General features: G+C 28.2%; 2 protein-coding genes across 2 annotated transcripts; both read left to right on the forward strand.

Moving 5' to 3' along the window:
* Positions 1-3,243: 3,243 nt before the first annotated feature.
* LOC106784011 lies at positions 3,244-10,619 on the forward strand. Its single transcript, XM_014743087.1, has 4 exons — positions 3,244-3,712; positions 4,716-4,841; positions 9,157-9,280; positions 10,200-10,619. The coding sequence occupies exons 1-4, from the start codon at positions 3,591-3,593 to the stop codon at positions 10,239-10,241; spliced, it is 414 nt and encodes a 137-aa protein (XP_014598573.1). The 5' UTR covers positions 3,244-3,590; the 3' UTR covers positions 10,242-10,619.
* Positions 10,620-13,819: 3,200 nt separating this feature from the next.
* Positions 13,820-16,017, forward strand: LOC106784013. The gene is made up of 5 exons (XM_014743089.1): positions 13,820-14,021; positions 14,402-14,485; positions 14,663-14,785; positions 14,868-14,960; positions 15,626-16,017. The coding sequence occupies exons 1-5, from the start codon at positions 13,948-13,950 to the stop codon at positions 15,627-15,629; spliced, it is 378 nt and encodes a 125-aa protein (XP_014598575.1). The 5' UTR covers positions 13,820-13,947; the 3' UTR covers positions 15,630-16,017.
* Positions 16,018-16,256: the final 239 nt, after the last annotated feature.

Here is a 16,256-nt window from a genome sequence, read left to right on the forward strand (position 1 = left end):
TGACAGCGGATTAAATAACAAATAAAACAATTGGAATAATCGATCTTATAAAAATAATCGTAATGTATATAAAATAAATGATAAAAAGAAATTATATTTAACAGATTTATTAACACGTTGTATATTTTTTTTTTTTTTTTTTTTTTTTTTTTTTTTTTTTTTTTTCAATAAAGAGTTACATACGTAACGTTTAATAAGTTACACGCTTATCGCGAATAAATCCTAAGATAAATTTGTTCGCATAGCCCACATATAGTCGTCGCAATTATCGGCTTATATATGAAATTTTAATTTGACGAATATTCATGACCATTTGATAACCTCTTTTAATAAAAGATAAGGAAAAATCTAAACATTTTTCTTATTTTCAAATTCCAGGTATTGGCTTGTTCGAAACAGTTCGCGAACATATGCGATTATTTAAAGTATACTTGACATGAACATCGTGTCCCTAACGATAGTGCGTGTGTATGAGAGTGTGTATGTATAGTTAAAATAATATAGATATAAAATAACAGATATAAAAATGCAAAGAGGTAAAAATGCGATATCGATTACACGAAACCGGAAATTATATGTTTGAGAAGGATTCGAAACAAAATTAAAAATAAATTAAAAAAAAAAAAAAAGGAAATGTATTATCTAACATAGATAATATCTATGTGAAAATTTTTCATTGAAAATTTAATAAACGCGTTTATTTAAATTTCCGTTGAGATGATTATATGAAATTGAAAATCAAAGCATTACATCGAGATTCATTCTTATCGTGTGGGTAAATATAATAGATAGTTGCTAAATAAAGAAGATGCTCAATCGGATACAGTAAACGTAATATAGTATCGAAAACATAGATAGTATCATAGAAAATGAGTTTGCAATTAATTCATAAGATTTCATAAAATAATGCAATATAGATTACATATTAGAAAAACAGTATTTATTGATCGGTTATAATAAGCTTTTATGCGTCATCTTAATATTAGATTGTCCGGAAAGTTCGTACAGATTTGAACGGAAGATTAACACAATCTTTATATACAGACTTGTCTTTATGCCACCTACGTATCAAAAATCGGCATTAACTTTCCAGACAACCCGATACAATAATTTTTTTTGACGTCGATCGAACGCAAAGGAATGACTAAAAAAACGGTTCAACATTCTTTCGTTCGTTAGCGACCTTTCATTCTGTGAAAGTAAACGCTACCCAAATCGATTCGTCGAAAAAATTCCTCAAATCCACGTATTTGCCGTGAAATGTAATTCGAAAGTAAGATGATGAAACTTGAATTTTCAAAATCTAATAAAATATCAATCTAAAGTATTTGAGTAAAGTAAGCGTAATTAATATTACCTATGGTTAATTTTAAATAATTTAAACTTACTCGATATAATATCTAATTCTATAAAAAATTAAATAAGTTCACCTACTTTTGTAAATTGTATGAAAATTGATAACATTACGTCTCCTTAAATCAATATAAAATAAATATATTTATTTATAAAAATTTTAATCCGATATCTGACACAATTCAATTTATATTAGATTATATGATTATATTTATAATATAATTATTCGTTCACTTCTGTCAACACTTTTTTAAATGTTACATGACCTAATCAAAACATTGCTAGAATGAGACGTTGTCAATCAAATATAAAAAGATTTATTTACAAATATTTTGTTCCAATTCTTCATATTCAATTTTCTTTATAAATATTTGCCCGTTACAGTCAACGGGTTTATTTCTTCTAAATATTATTTGCCATATTATAAATTAGGTAATATTAAGAGCACTTATCCTAATTCTTCAAATTTCACATTCAATTAAAGTAATTCGTTGAGTTTTATCGTGAAAAAATGTGTGTGACCACTTAATGACTAATTGTTGTGCAACTGTAGGTATCATTTATTGGAAGATATCAGGTAAATATATTGGCCAATCTATAAAAGATAAATATCCGCTTGGTAGATGAGCACACATTTATATACGTATTGATATAAGTACATATTGTTTAATGTTTCATCCTGTATTTTAATTTGAATGAATCAGCAATCAATCCGTATTGAACGTTTCCATTGGGAATATACAGAAATGGAAACGTAATCGTGTCTTGATCAAGTGATTTCGTCAAATTAACAACTTGGAAACTGATTAACAAGAGTAGAAAATAATGTATAACTTAATTTATCAGCGATAAGGGCTGAAGGGGAGGGGTCTCAGTTGGAGAGGGGGACGTTGTAAGAGGATCAAATGTTGCACATTAACTAATATAAGTAGCGCATGACTGCTTGTGCAAATAAAACATATGTCTACATGAAAAATCCTTTCGCATCTACGTCATTGAACATGTTCTAAGAACAAAAAAAACACTTTCCACTCACAAATGAAACCCGTGAATACGTAGAAACAGACTCTCGAGATAATACTAGAAGAAGAAATCCACGTTGGAAAAACGTGATGTCTAGATTAAATAATGTGAACAATTAATCTTATTTATAATTACATTCGTCATCGATGCATTTTTGACGCAAACCAAAGGCATTCGAGAAAAATAACAGTATGGGGGAAAAATTGTATATGAAGGAAACAACGGTGTTTTTTTTTTATTTAAACAAACACCGACGTCCTTGTTTTTCATAACGTGCACGATTAGAATGATAATTAAAAATCCATTATATTTTTTTATTCGTAACTTATCACGATTACATCTTATTGCATATTTCCCATTTAAAATTATATTAACGGATACGATCATTAATACTTCATTTGAAAATGGATTATTAATTCTTTCGATTAAATCGATAAATAATTACTAGCTTATAAATATAATAAATAAAATAATATTTATAATTATATTTGTAAGAGATCAAATGACAAAAAAATAAAGCAATAATATATTGACAAAGTAAAATTCAAATTTCAAACCGATCGTGGTATACGTGCAAATAACATATGTCGAACTTCTAAAAAAGAAAAAGAACAAAAAACATATTAACGAAAAACAGAAAGTTACTGGAGTAGGTTGTTGATAATTGAAATTTCATGGGAAAGATGACGGAATCGTTGAAGGAAATGGAAAGAAAAAAAAAAAATACAAAAAGGGGGTTTCAAGTCTAGTATGGTAGGATAAAGGTGAGGGAGGATCTCGAGTTGAAGCGAGTGGGGGATGCCACTGTCGAAAGGGGAAGGAGGGGGCGTTAACTCTGCTTCGAGTATATATGCCCGAACCGAGTGACGGTATGCTACAGTTCAACTAGACAAAAGCAGCAAAGAGAAGGAGGGGCATAACAGTCGCGTTACTGACAAAAGGATACAAACGTTCACATTTAAGGATTACGATACTACCTATCATTTATCCTTTTATTTTTAAATACAATTTTTGTTGTTCTTTCGTTATTGTTGGTTCTTCTATCGACTATTAATTGTCGTGAAAGGAAAAAAAAAACAAATAAAAAAGAATTGTGAAAAGGAATTAATATTCTTTCTCGTTTTTTACTTTCGCGTGGTGCAAAATAAAGTTGTTCTCTTTTTGAACATAAGTTCGAGTGTTTTATTTAAAAAAAAACAAAAAATAAAGAAAATATGACAAAGTACGAAATGTGTATTACATCGCGTCCATTGGTGACTCTTCTGGTGCTCAGCGTACTCGTGACGATTTTGATACCAGAACCAACCGATGCCAGACCTACCGATACCGTAATCAGGTAAGCATCTAACGAACATACTTTTTTCATGCAAATTTTTTGTTATTAATTTTTAAATTATTCTTATATAATATATCATCAAGAGATAGAGGATAATCATTTATTTTTCTTTTCTTTTCAAAACTTATACTTAAATGATACTGACGATTAGTCGTGCGTTCTTTTTTTTGTTTTTTTTATGGGGAATCAAATATATTTCTGATTAAAACGAAATAATTTTTTAAACGAAGAGAAAACGTTAACCGTGCGCGTAGGAATTTTTATAAAAATACAAATTTTCCTATTACTTTATATTTAAAAAAATGAAATTTATCTCTAACGTGAAACTGTCACGAATGAATAATAATTAGAACGTCTCGGGTTATTCATAAATAAAGTCATTGCTCTGTTCGTTAAATAGAAGATGAATTTCATTTAACGTGTTTCAATGAACGTTTAAACGACGGTTCATTTACGGTTTATTTAGCAAAGCAGAGTAGCGGTCGTTGCCATAGATCGTTTATGCAAATAGAATGTAGTTTTTACGACAAATGCAACACGACAGGTTGAAATAAGTATTAAAGTTATATGCTTACTTATTTACATACGTCAATGACCACTTGCGAAACGGCATGAAAATTGTCGAGAAAGGTAAAATAGGTATGTGTTAATTCCGTACATAGACAACTTGAAAGAACCTTGGGATATACGAATATACGTATATATATATATATATATATATGTGAAAAGATCGTCCGACTTTTGAAATTAGTCTGAAACGTTTTCTCACGATGATTTCTATAACACAAATTGTTTTTTAAGTCGTGGTGAAAGCGGTTCAAATCGACGTATAAAAAGAAAAATGCTCGAGGTCTTTACAATAAGATGAAATATAATTAACGATATATACGATATGAGTAATTAACATTACCCAACTTGTAAAAGAGTAAAGCAGATAGAATTGTGTGTGCCATCTAAGGAAATTAGATAAAATCTTATTTTTTATCTTTTCTTTCGATTACAGCAGACGCAAGAGAGTCTCAGATCAAAGGATCGCCGAATTGGAAACTTTACTTGGGTTATCAACGAAAATCAAGGGCAAGGTGATATTCGTACCTGTTGCATATGGCGTTATAGATCCTGCTAAAGTGTAAGTTTTTTTATTTGTTACATTTTTCTTTTATTATTATGTAATATTATATATATATATATATATATTATATTATACGTGAGATGGTAATTATGATACTTGAGTTTATAATAATAATTATAATATAAAATAAATTGTAAAATGAATTTTGTCAATTTTGGTACTTTATTAACTATTATAATTACTGACACGTAATATATATATATATATATATATATATATATATAGACATAACGCGTATACAACATAACATTTTATTCGAGAAGCCCTTTTTAAAAACACGACAAAGAGAGTAAGACGAATAGATACTGCATAAGGTTATTCAAGATCTGATTCAGAGTGTTCTTATTGTTAGATTCGACGAGTTTTCCATGACAAAGAGACGTTACTTTTCCACTTGCATCGAGAAAAATTTCTTCGATTTAACATGAGAGAAGAAAATATATAACTATATAAATATGTATCTATTATAACAACAAGATGCATTATTATACATACACATTATATTTATATCTATATTTTGAAAACGATTTTGATCGAGTCACGTTCAAAAGAAAAAATTGAATTCGTTCTTCTGAGAATTACTTCAAGTTGCATGATCATGTCTGTTTGCCCCCACTCTAAATGTTCTAATAGAGGAATTATCTCAATATTTATCGTCGCCTTGTCATCGTTATGACGTCTCGCGTGCATCGACCGTGGAAAGGCTTGTCATCGTCACGAATGCATCTCAATTGCAATTCTACACCGTTGTTATTCCGTGGAAACCTTGAATAATTGTTTATCTTTTTAACCAATTACATACGTAGTATTCTTCGTATATATGTTTAACCAGATAAATGATCGCTATATTCATCTATCAAAATGTTCAGATAAAAAATTGCTAAACGTCAAATTTTTCATCTTTTCTCAACCTTCTATAAATCAATCAAAAAATATAATATTCTATTTATTTAAATCGTAACCGGTCAAATAATCGATCTCTAACAAAAAAGTCTTATTTTTTTTTTACAATTGAATATTAGAATACATAAAGAAAAATTACAAATTTCTTATATAAGAACTAAACGACTTTTTTTTTCATAAAAATATAGAAATAAAAGTCCTGAAATGAATGACTACAAAGTTACACGTGACGTTATGAAGGCTTCGAAATCTTTCTTTTCTTCTTGTTAAAAAAGGTAACTCTTAGGATATAAGAAACAATATTTATTTCGTTGATGCGTAAAACGTGATTTCACTTGTGGAATGGAAGGATCTTATCTACGCATGGTTTTTAGCAAGAGCTCAACCTCAATAGTAATATACGTCGTCGTTGGAAGATTAGCAAACTATTATACGTTCTTAGGATTACCGTTGATCCTGCGGTCGGTACGTGTCCTGTGAGATTGTCAATGAAATATAAAGTAAAGGAGGACAATATCGTAGTAGAGGAAAAGCCAATGGGCGGGTATCCCACGCAATCAGAAAAGACGATCTCCCATCTCCTTCTTTCTTATTTTCACGTTAACGTTCATACGAAGGCAACACATTTTTTGTCCTCTTACTCTTTTTTTTTCTTTCGTTATTTTTTCATATCGAACAAGGACAACAATATCGTATACATTACAACCTCCCACAACCTTAATTATTGAATACATTACCTAGAATATCGTATAGAAGATCTTCTTACTTTCTTTTATATTTCCTCTTGTTATTCCTCTTCTTATTTTTCTTCTTCTTCTTCTTCTATTTTCTTTACTTCACCATTGTAAAATTATAACACGAACATATAAGGGATTAACGCGAAGGAAGAAAATTAACGATACGAGGTTAGCTAGGAGTTAAGTTACATGGAAGGATAATGAGAATTAGTTTCCTGCCAACTAAATGACATTCTAAGACGTCGAAGAGACAACACGAGCCTTGAAATGAAGTATTTAACGAACTGGTAATGCGAGTCTACGTGTAATGTATGTCAACAGGGAATTTGTGCAAGGGAAAAAAAAATAAAATAGAGAGATAAATAAAGATAATAAGAGAGAAAGGTAAGGGAGAAGGAGAAGAAGAGAAGATAAGAGCGAGATAGTAAAAAGAGTAAAGAAAATGCAAGTATTGATAATGGAGTATATAACAGAGTTATGTTCCTTTTCTTCAAATACTCTCTAAAAGTATTTTTATTCAACACCTATATATCTCATTGTATGTATTCACAAAAAAGAAATAAATCAAAATAGAGAAAGAAAGCGGTAAAAAAAATGAATTTGCTTATCCAATCACATGTTGGTATTCTTTTTCCAATATAAAAAACGCTTGAATATCGCTATTTCATAATGAAATTATTTTGATTGTGTCAGAATGAAATAAAATATAGTGCATGTGGGATTGTATTATACATTTTTTCTTCTTCTTCATCTTCTTCTTTCTATTCTTCTTTTCTATTTTTGATTTTTACATTCAATTGGCGATATTTACGATTCTCCTCGATCTAGCCCCCCCATAGTATATTATATTGCATTTTTCATCAGTATGAAATGTCTAGCAACTACTTCCTCTTAACTCATACTGGAATCGAAGAAATACGATTCCCTTCATGATCTATATATTTACATATATGTGTATTTATATTTTCCATTTGAAGTAATACGTTCGTTTGACATTAATGTCGTAGTCAACGATCTAATAAAAAAAAGAAAAAACCGCTCAACTTCTATAATAATTATTCGATCAATATTTTGTAAAATAAATTCTACTTTGTTTTTTGTGTCTCGATATATAAATGATAATTAATTATGAATGAATATTTTTGAATATAAATATTGAGCCAATAAATGTTAGACTGAATAATGTCGATCGATTAAAACTTAAAAACGTAAGGCTTTCAATAGATATGAAGAATTTTTCATGTCTTCATAATATAAGATTGATATCATTTTTCCCTTTCGCGAATTGAATTCATCCATTTCCGTTAATTATCGTGTTTCCTGATAATATTACTCACGTAAGATATTAAAGATATAAGAGGGGATTTACAATAATATAAAAGGCGCATATGTAAGAGAATGACGTATCATAACATGTCTACCATATCATACGTAATATGTTAACAATGATGATGTAACAAAGTATCCTATGTTCTCATAAGTTTTCTATTTATTTTGTTAACAGTGAATCGACTAGATAAGCAGATGTTACCTCAACGATTCTCGATAATATCTATAATTATACCATAAGTCATAAAATAAATATATATACATATATGTATAGATATGTATACATATATATATTAAATATAATCAAAGGTTCTAACTAATCGATCACTAACCACTTTAATAAAAAATTTCCAAATATGACGTATAAAATTCATATGTTGCATCATATTATATATATTATCACGTGAACAATATATTTCTCCTTTAAACTTAAAATGAGAACGATTAGGCCCTTTCTATTTTTTTTGTATTATAAATAAAAAAAGGAACAAAAATGACTATATATCTAAAAAATGTTATAGTAAATAATAAAAATTTTTTTTTTTAATAGATTTTAATAAAAAGCAGATAAGTTTATCGGAAAATTTAGTATTGTAAAAGTGATGCAAATTGAATCGAATAATTCAAATTTAGAAACTCCTAATGATTGCATGACTGGGACGATTTCATTCGTTGGACACGTCATCGTCTTCTTCATTTCGACATGAGAACCACGCGTGATCTCTTTCGTTCTCTCTCACTTTTTTTTTTTTTTTTTCGTTTAATTTTTTCTCCTTCTTACGATACCATGACGTTAGTATTCATGTCGAAAAGCACGTTGGACTAATATCCATTAATTTCGTACGTGTATTTACTTACGTCGCCATATATTTTCGATGCTTATCGATATTATTATAGATATCAATTGAAAACATCTGACAATAAGTAATGTCGATTTATTTAGATTATTAAATCGATCAAGTGACTTTGTATTGTCTGCATTCCTCATCGCTTTAAAAATAAAAAGAAAAAAGGTACCGTTCGCATCGTTTTATCGTTAATTAATCGTTAATTAATCTTTCTCTCTCTCTCTCTCTCTCTATCTCTTTTTAGTTTCCTCTTTTTCCTTACGCGTATTAGAGAAATAATGTACACATATAGATTAATTAAGTGATAAATTATATTACGCGATCATATAATTCGATGTGATGCGTGTTAAAGAAAAATGGGACTCTCGAATATTGTTTTATTAATTTCTTTTTTTTTTTTGTCTTTTTTTTTTCTTCGTAATAATAAGATAATTTTCAAAGGACTCACGAACTCAATTAATTATCGTGTTGTTTCTTTTTTTGTTCTATTTGAAGAGGTCGCAAGCGAAGATCTTCATCGGACGACAGTTTCAACAAATTGAGAGAAATATTGCAAATTGACAGACAAGATTCGATTTTCCTACCGGAAGAGAATAACGAGATTCTGTCTCTGCCATTGGTAAGTTTTACCACTTTCAAAATAGTACTTTTCTCATACCATCTTCTACCACCCACGCGTTCAATGTTATTCTTGAGATTTATTTGAAGAAATTTAGAAAAAAAAAAAAGAAGTTACTTGTATTCATTGGATCAGTATTTTTCAATATTTTTATTCAATATTTGAAATAAAATAACAGTATGATCGGTATTAACCGAATTAATAAAGAAAAGGAAAAAAAATCTATTATAATATTATAATTAAAATATTTAGGAAATTAGAATCAACTATATAAGCAATATTATTGCATCGATAAAATTAATTACTTATACAATAAAATGCGTTTATCACAGATTAATAAAAATACTGATCAAATAAATAAAAGAAAAAAAATCGATCTTGTTTAAAAGATCTTATAAAAATTATTGTCTTATAAAAATTATCGAGAGAAAACGGATCGTTTAATTTCTCATTCACATATGAAACTACGAGTTAACTTCAATATTGCATACGTAATCAAGCGATAATTAATATGCTAAATATTAAAAAAAGAACAAATAGTAAAAATCTAAATTAAAAAAATGATCGGCACGCGCCAAGAAACTTGATGAACTTTGTTCCCGTAAGTTATAAAATCCAATTTGCGTTTTGCGTTACAAGAATGATGCAAGATTTTTCCAATAAATGATATACATCATCCCGGAAATATATACGTAAATGTATTATGGAAATATTCTGATTTTTCTTTTTCTTTAATTTTTTTTTGTAATTCATTAACGGCTTATCAGACGACAGTAAAAACAAACGGAAGATAAAAATTGTACTTTTTGTATTAATGAAAAAGAAAATGTAGTCATAAAATCGTTTTCGAAATCAAAACATAATCAATTTGAATGAATCAACGAACGAACGAGCGTTCATTAAACGTTTTTATTTATAGAAAGATGCAAACAATCATCTAGAAATCGAGAGACAATATTAGTCTAATTGGATGTTGCAATATCGACTGAAGACGAGAAGAAAATCGAAGCAATCGAGTGTAATAAAATAGAAAAATAAGAAGAAGAAGAAGAGAAGAGGTAGGAAGAAGGAAGGTAGGAAGGAAGGAAGGAAGAAAGAAAAAGAGAAAAAAACCGAAAGAAATAATAAAACAACTCGATCGTGAAACGCCTAAATCAGTATTACGGACCGTTCTCCGTCCGAGTTTGATGCACTGAACTCTTTGATGAATTTAAATGATAAATAATTAACGACGAGCACGACAAATGTTAATAATATCCTATCGTGATTCGTAGATTGTAGTTAATAGTTAATATGAGAAATGGAGAAGGGGTAAGGCGATAATTAAAATTACGCAGAGCGAGAAAATGAAGAATCTTCATTGATGAATAATTTGATGAATGAAAAAATAAGAAGAAGATGATAAAGAAGAAATGAGAAAACCTGAAACAATCGTAACATTTAAAATTATGCTCTTTCTTTTTAAGTATTCGACATCTTAACGAGAACAGTATTCAATGCGTTCGCTTATGTATATACATATATATATGTATACATGTATTTAATTTATTTCTTATCTCATCTTTTTTTTTTCATTTTGTTCATTTTATGTCATCAATTTTTTTCTAACTTATTTATTTTATTTATTTAATTACTCTTAACGTTAATCGACATACAAAAAAAATAATCATTTATTATATTTTCATAGTCGATTCACCGCAATCTCAAACGATCTCGGTGATGCATAAAGCGTGCATCATTAAAATATGTATTCACGTATTATACGACGGCATAATGACATGAGGAGTGATAATCACGTGAACGATGAAAGATCTGAAAAAAAAGATGGAGGAAAAAGAAAAGAAAAATAAGAGAATGAAAAAGAAAAAAAGGAATGAGAGAGTGAATGAAAAATTGTATTATCTGTCATTTAACTTCATTTTAAGAAATCTTACGTGATTTTTAAAACATTATACGAGTAAAATGTCGTAATAAAATGTCATTATGCAAGTACAAACAAACAATGTAAGGGAGATAAAAAAAATATCATTCATTTTTCTATAAATAATTTAATTCACATTCCTTTACTTATGTCTCTGCATTTATTTATGTATTTATAAATCACCTTCATGTGAGCTCTTATATTAACGTCATCATTGATTAAAATTTATTGCGCTCTCATTCATAAAGATAAAATAATTTAAAATTACATTCTAGCGCTAGCGTGCGCATTTTACGAGTATTATCGATATTTCTATCGTTTTATCTCAATATATGTACTTATTTAGTTACTTACTTATACACTTAATTCATTCTTATTATCATAAGAAAATTATTTTTAATTAGCTCTTATTATATAGTATATATAGATGAATAATATAAATGTACGTATTAACGTATTAAATGTGTGTGCGTGTGTTCAAAGGCTGATTGTTTTAGGAGTTCTCTTCAAAGAATCGTCCGAAATATTTCAAATGTATTCTATCGAACTTATTCGATATTACGCTCCCCCATTTCTTTTTTATCGGTGCGTATTATTTATTTAGAAACAAATATATTTATATATATATATATATATACGTATGTGTATATAAATATTTATTTATTTTATTTATTTATTTATTTATTTATTTATTTATTATTATATAAAACGATCTGCACGCAATGTTCCCATGGATTTAAACTATGCGTTACAGTGATTAATATATATTATGTTATATTAATTAATAATGAATTAATTTATTGTATTCTTTCTTCATACTTCACGAGAGAGTAAGAATAAAAATATAAATTGTGTCTATGCATAATCAATCTTCTTTTATTTCGAATAATCCTTTAAAAAAAAAAAAAGAGCCATATACAACATTGTTTACACATGCCTTAATTTAACTGCCGAAATTAAAAATATACCTTTAAGCTCCCTCTATGAACGTTATTAAAAAACAACATTTCTTAATCGATAAAAACGAAATTCATGTTTTTTACTTTAATTAAATATTACCTTTATTTTTGGTTTGTTTGTAATGAATTAAATGATAAAATATCTATATAATATATATGGATACGAAAAAATATTTGATTAATGAAATTTTTCAAGATTAATATCTAAATGTTTATATATACACAAAATATAAAAGTTCATCTCTAAGGTGAAATTATTCATTAACTTATAATTCATAAACAAGGTCATTACTTCAAACGATTACATTTTATCAATCAGCGTAAAAAAAGATATGTAAAATAAAAAAGGGTTTCTTTTAAGAATGAACATATTGATATGAAACAATTAAAAGTCTTGGAAGTTAAGGCGCCATATAACGCGTGCGAGAAAGAAGGAGAAAAAGAAAAAAAAGAATGAAACAAAGAGTAAAAGAAAGAGAGAGAGTTAATAGATCCTGTCTGACTAAAACTGCTTTGAACTACTTGCGAGTCAATGAGAAATGGAAACGGAATAAGAATCAGACGTTCTCGACGAAACGAACTGAATTTTTTTTTTTCTTCTATATATTATAAAAGAAACAAAATTATTCTTTATTCATGATAGTTATTGAGAAAAAAATTAAATAATTTTTTAAACGATTTTAAATAATTCTTCGGTGAAATTCTTACTACGTGGTGACCATTAAAAAAACATCGATACGAAGTCAAGCAGTCTAATAGTAAGAGGACGATGATATAAAATGATCGAGAGAGAAACGAATCGCGTGGTTGATCTACATTTCGCAATTATAAACTGCGCAGTAAGCTCTCTCCCTCTCTCCCTCTCATTTGAACGTATATATGTGTATATTTATATGTATACATCTTGATGGACCACTCCCCTTACACAATCTTACATTTCCGTTTGACGAGCATCATGTTTGTTGCTATCAAATGAAAGATTTTTCGGTTTATTTGATATTGCGCAGGTTTTTATCGTAGTAAAACAACGAATTTCGTTATTTACCCATTGTGAAATTTTTACATATCTACCACGCCCTCTTTTCAAAAAAATACGTCATTAAGGTATTATTTTGTATGTGTATACAAATAAGTTTACATATATATATTCATTATTGATCGTGATTTTCTTAGCAAGAATCAATATGGCTATATCGTATAAACCAAAGGATTCGATAAAATATCGATTTGCAATTTATTTTTATTTGAACTAAAATTATTTTTAAGTAATTTTACGATAAATGAAAGATCAATTTAACGAATACCTTAACTATAAAATCATTTACGGCGATAAACCGCAAAAAAGCAGCAAATCTGCTCAAGAGGATCGATTTATCTTACATTACGTACACATATACACATACATAAAAACACAGAGTAAAAGAAAAGAGAGAGAGAGAGAGAGAGAGAGAGAGAGAGAGAGAGAGGGAGAGAGGGAGGGAGAGAGAGAGAGAAAGAGAGGGAAGAGGCACGCGTCTTTGACAAGAAATGGAATATATGTGTAAGTGATAAAAAAGAGAGTATAGGGTAATCGTCAGTAATTAGACTTAGTGGAGGGGATTTAGAACGATATATACACACGTCCGAGGATGTCCGCTTTATGTTATAGTTTAACTCAAGACGAAATCGGTTGAGCTTTGAGCATCGTGGTGTTAACTTAAACTTAAGAGATTAAAATTATAAGATTTTGATTTTTCTTTCTTATGTATATATTTTGATCTTATCGAAGATAAAAAAAAGAAAGCACGATGATTTCTATCAAAATCATCATTTTTATTTTATCGTTGGTCCTCTTCGGTTCTGCTAACAGTCAGCCAATCAGGTAGATATTTTGTTAATTTATAATCGTAATTTTCCATATGTCTTTTTCTTTTGGTTACAACCCCCTTTTTAAAAATACTTACAATAATCGTTATACAAAAATTCAGGATAAAAAAGATTTATAAATAGAAGTATTTATATTTTGTGTAACTAACGTAGTTTTTCTTGTTTTTAAATGAAATCTATTTTTAAAAAGTAGGTGCGCGTATTGACTTGGATCAAGTTTATTACACAAAAGTTGCAAAAGTTACATCAGAATGTTATATTATGATAGAATGATATCTCGTTTTTGTTCCTCGTGAATATTTAATTGAAATTCATTAAAGCCATAAGGAGACGGCTTCATTAACTAACATTATTTTTCTTCGCATTTCTCATTAGACTCGCGGGGGTGGATGAAAAGGACTTGAATATCGAAATATCCCTATCCAATACGGAAAATAAATTATCGAATTTACCGTGGAAGTGAGTAGAATTTTTCTATATCTAAGTATTATATTATTTTAATCATTTTAAATTTATACTCGTATGTGTGTGTGTGATATTATGTCACAAAAAATCTTAAAATTGAAATTTAATTAATATAAAAGAAAACAAAAAGAAATATCTTTTTTATTTTTTAAATTTCATTGACAATTTCAGACGTCTGAAACGCGTTTCCGATCAAAGATTGGCAGAACTCGAAACACTTTATAGCATTCAAAGAATAAATTCCCTACCGTTGACGGACCGACCTATTTACATCAGAATGAAACCGATAAACATGTAAGTCATCTTTACATAAAAATTTAATTTATAGAAATATCTTAGAATCTTTAGAAAATCATTTATTTGCAATTTATTGCAGAGAACGACGTAAACGAAAGAACAATGAAAATCGAACCGATACACGAAAGATCGATCGACGTATAAACAAACCGACCTACGATGAAATCCTTAGGTATGTATATATATATATTTTTTTAAATAAATATAAGTATATTAAAATAAAAAGTTCGCGCGCGTATATATAAATTTTCTATAATATTTTAATAAAAATCGAAATCAAATAATTTGAATGAAATATCAATGAAATGAAAATCGATATAAAAAGAAAACCAATACACATGCATTTTATTAGGCGAACATTAAATTTTAATAATCCCTATGTTCTACCTAATTTCAAGGAGCGTAAGCTTTAGAGATAAGAACGCAGTTACGTATGTCGTAAATTTGATATAATATGTAGTATGAACGTTAAAATACGTGATGCAAACAAATCAGTATACACTGATAAATTCTTGTCGGCTACTAACTGAAATAGTTCATGTTCTTATGGACATTATCTGGAAAATGTGTTGCAATAACGATTTATGCTATTAACATTTTATCCTTTATCATTAAAATTAAGATTCATTATATCATTAAAAATTTAATTATATGTATATACAAAGTATGTATAAACATAATAATGTCTTTCACATTTTTAAGTTTAATGGGCAAATCATATCATTTATTAGATATTTAATTTTATATAGATAATACAAAATATGATATGATATTGTATAAATATCTGAGCCACTTTTACGCATATCTCTAAATTATATTTTTTAATTCTACTTACAGATGATTTCTCATTCTATAACAAGGGGATATTGAAAAGAATCGAGGAGAGACACTACGCGAGAGAACTAGAGGGATATATATTGTTTTCTATAAAATCGTACTAAACGATCTATAATTATCTAACAAGCGGTATTACGTTTTGGACTTTTATGATAAGGATTGACGGGACGCTTTTTTATATTACTTTCATATAAAAAAAACTGCGTTATACTAATTTATTTATTATCTGCGAACTAATATTCATCCAATAAGCATCTCACCCCCACACCCCCCTTACAGTATTTAGAATAAAATAATAATGTTAAGCAATGCAAAGAAAGAATTTGTGTAAAAGGATTAAAATGTAAAAACGAATGTATGTGTTATACAAATGAAATGTCGATAAAAATGAATGTAATATAAAATATAATAATCCAATTGTACTTAATTAAGATCTTAAAAAATTAAACAAATATATGTAAGCTTTGCATAAGAACATTAAATATTTAAATAAAACTTACCAAAATATAGATATGACCAGATATCAAGTATATTCACCCCCCAATGACAGCTTCGAAATTCGCAGGAAAAAAAATGGCGACATATTATAGGCGCGAATTTAATTTGATATTTTTTCTCCGATCAATTACTT

The sequence above is a fragment of the Polistes canadensis genome, unplaced genomic scaffold, assembly GCF_001313835.1.
Source record: "Polistes canadensis isolate GaletaPanama2010 unplaced genomic scaffold, ASM131383v1 scaffold_28, whole genome shotgun sequence".
Lineage (NCBI taxonomy): Eukaryota > Metazoa > Arthropoda > Insecta > Hymenoptera > Vespidae > Polistes > Polistes canadensis.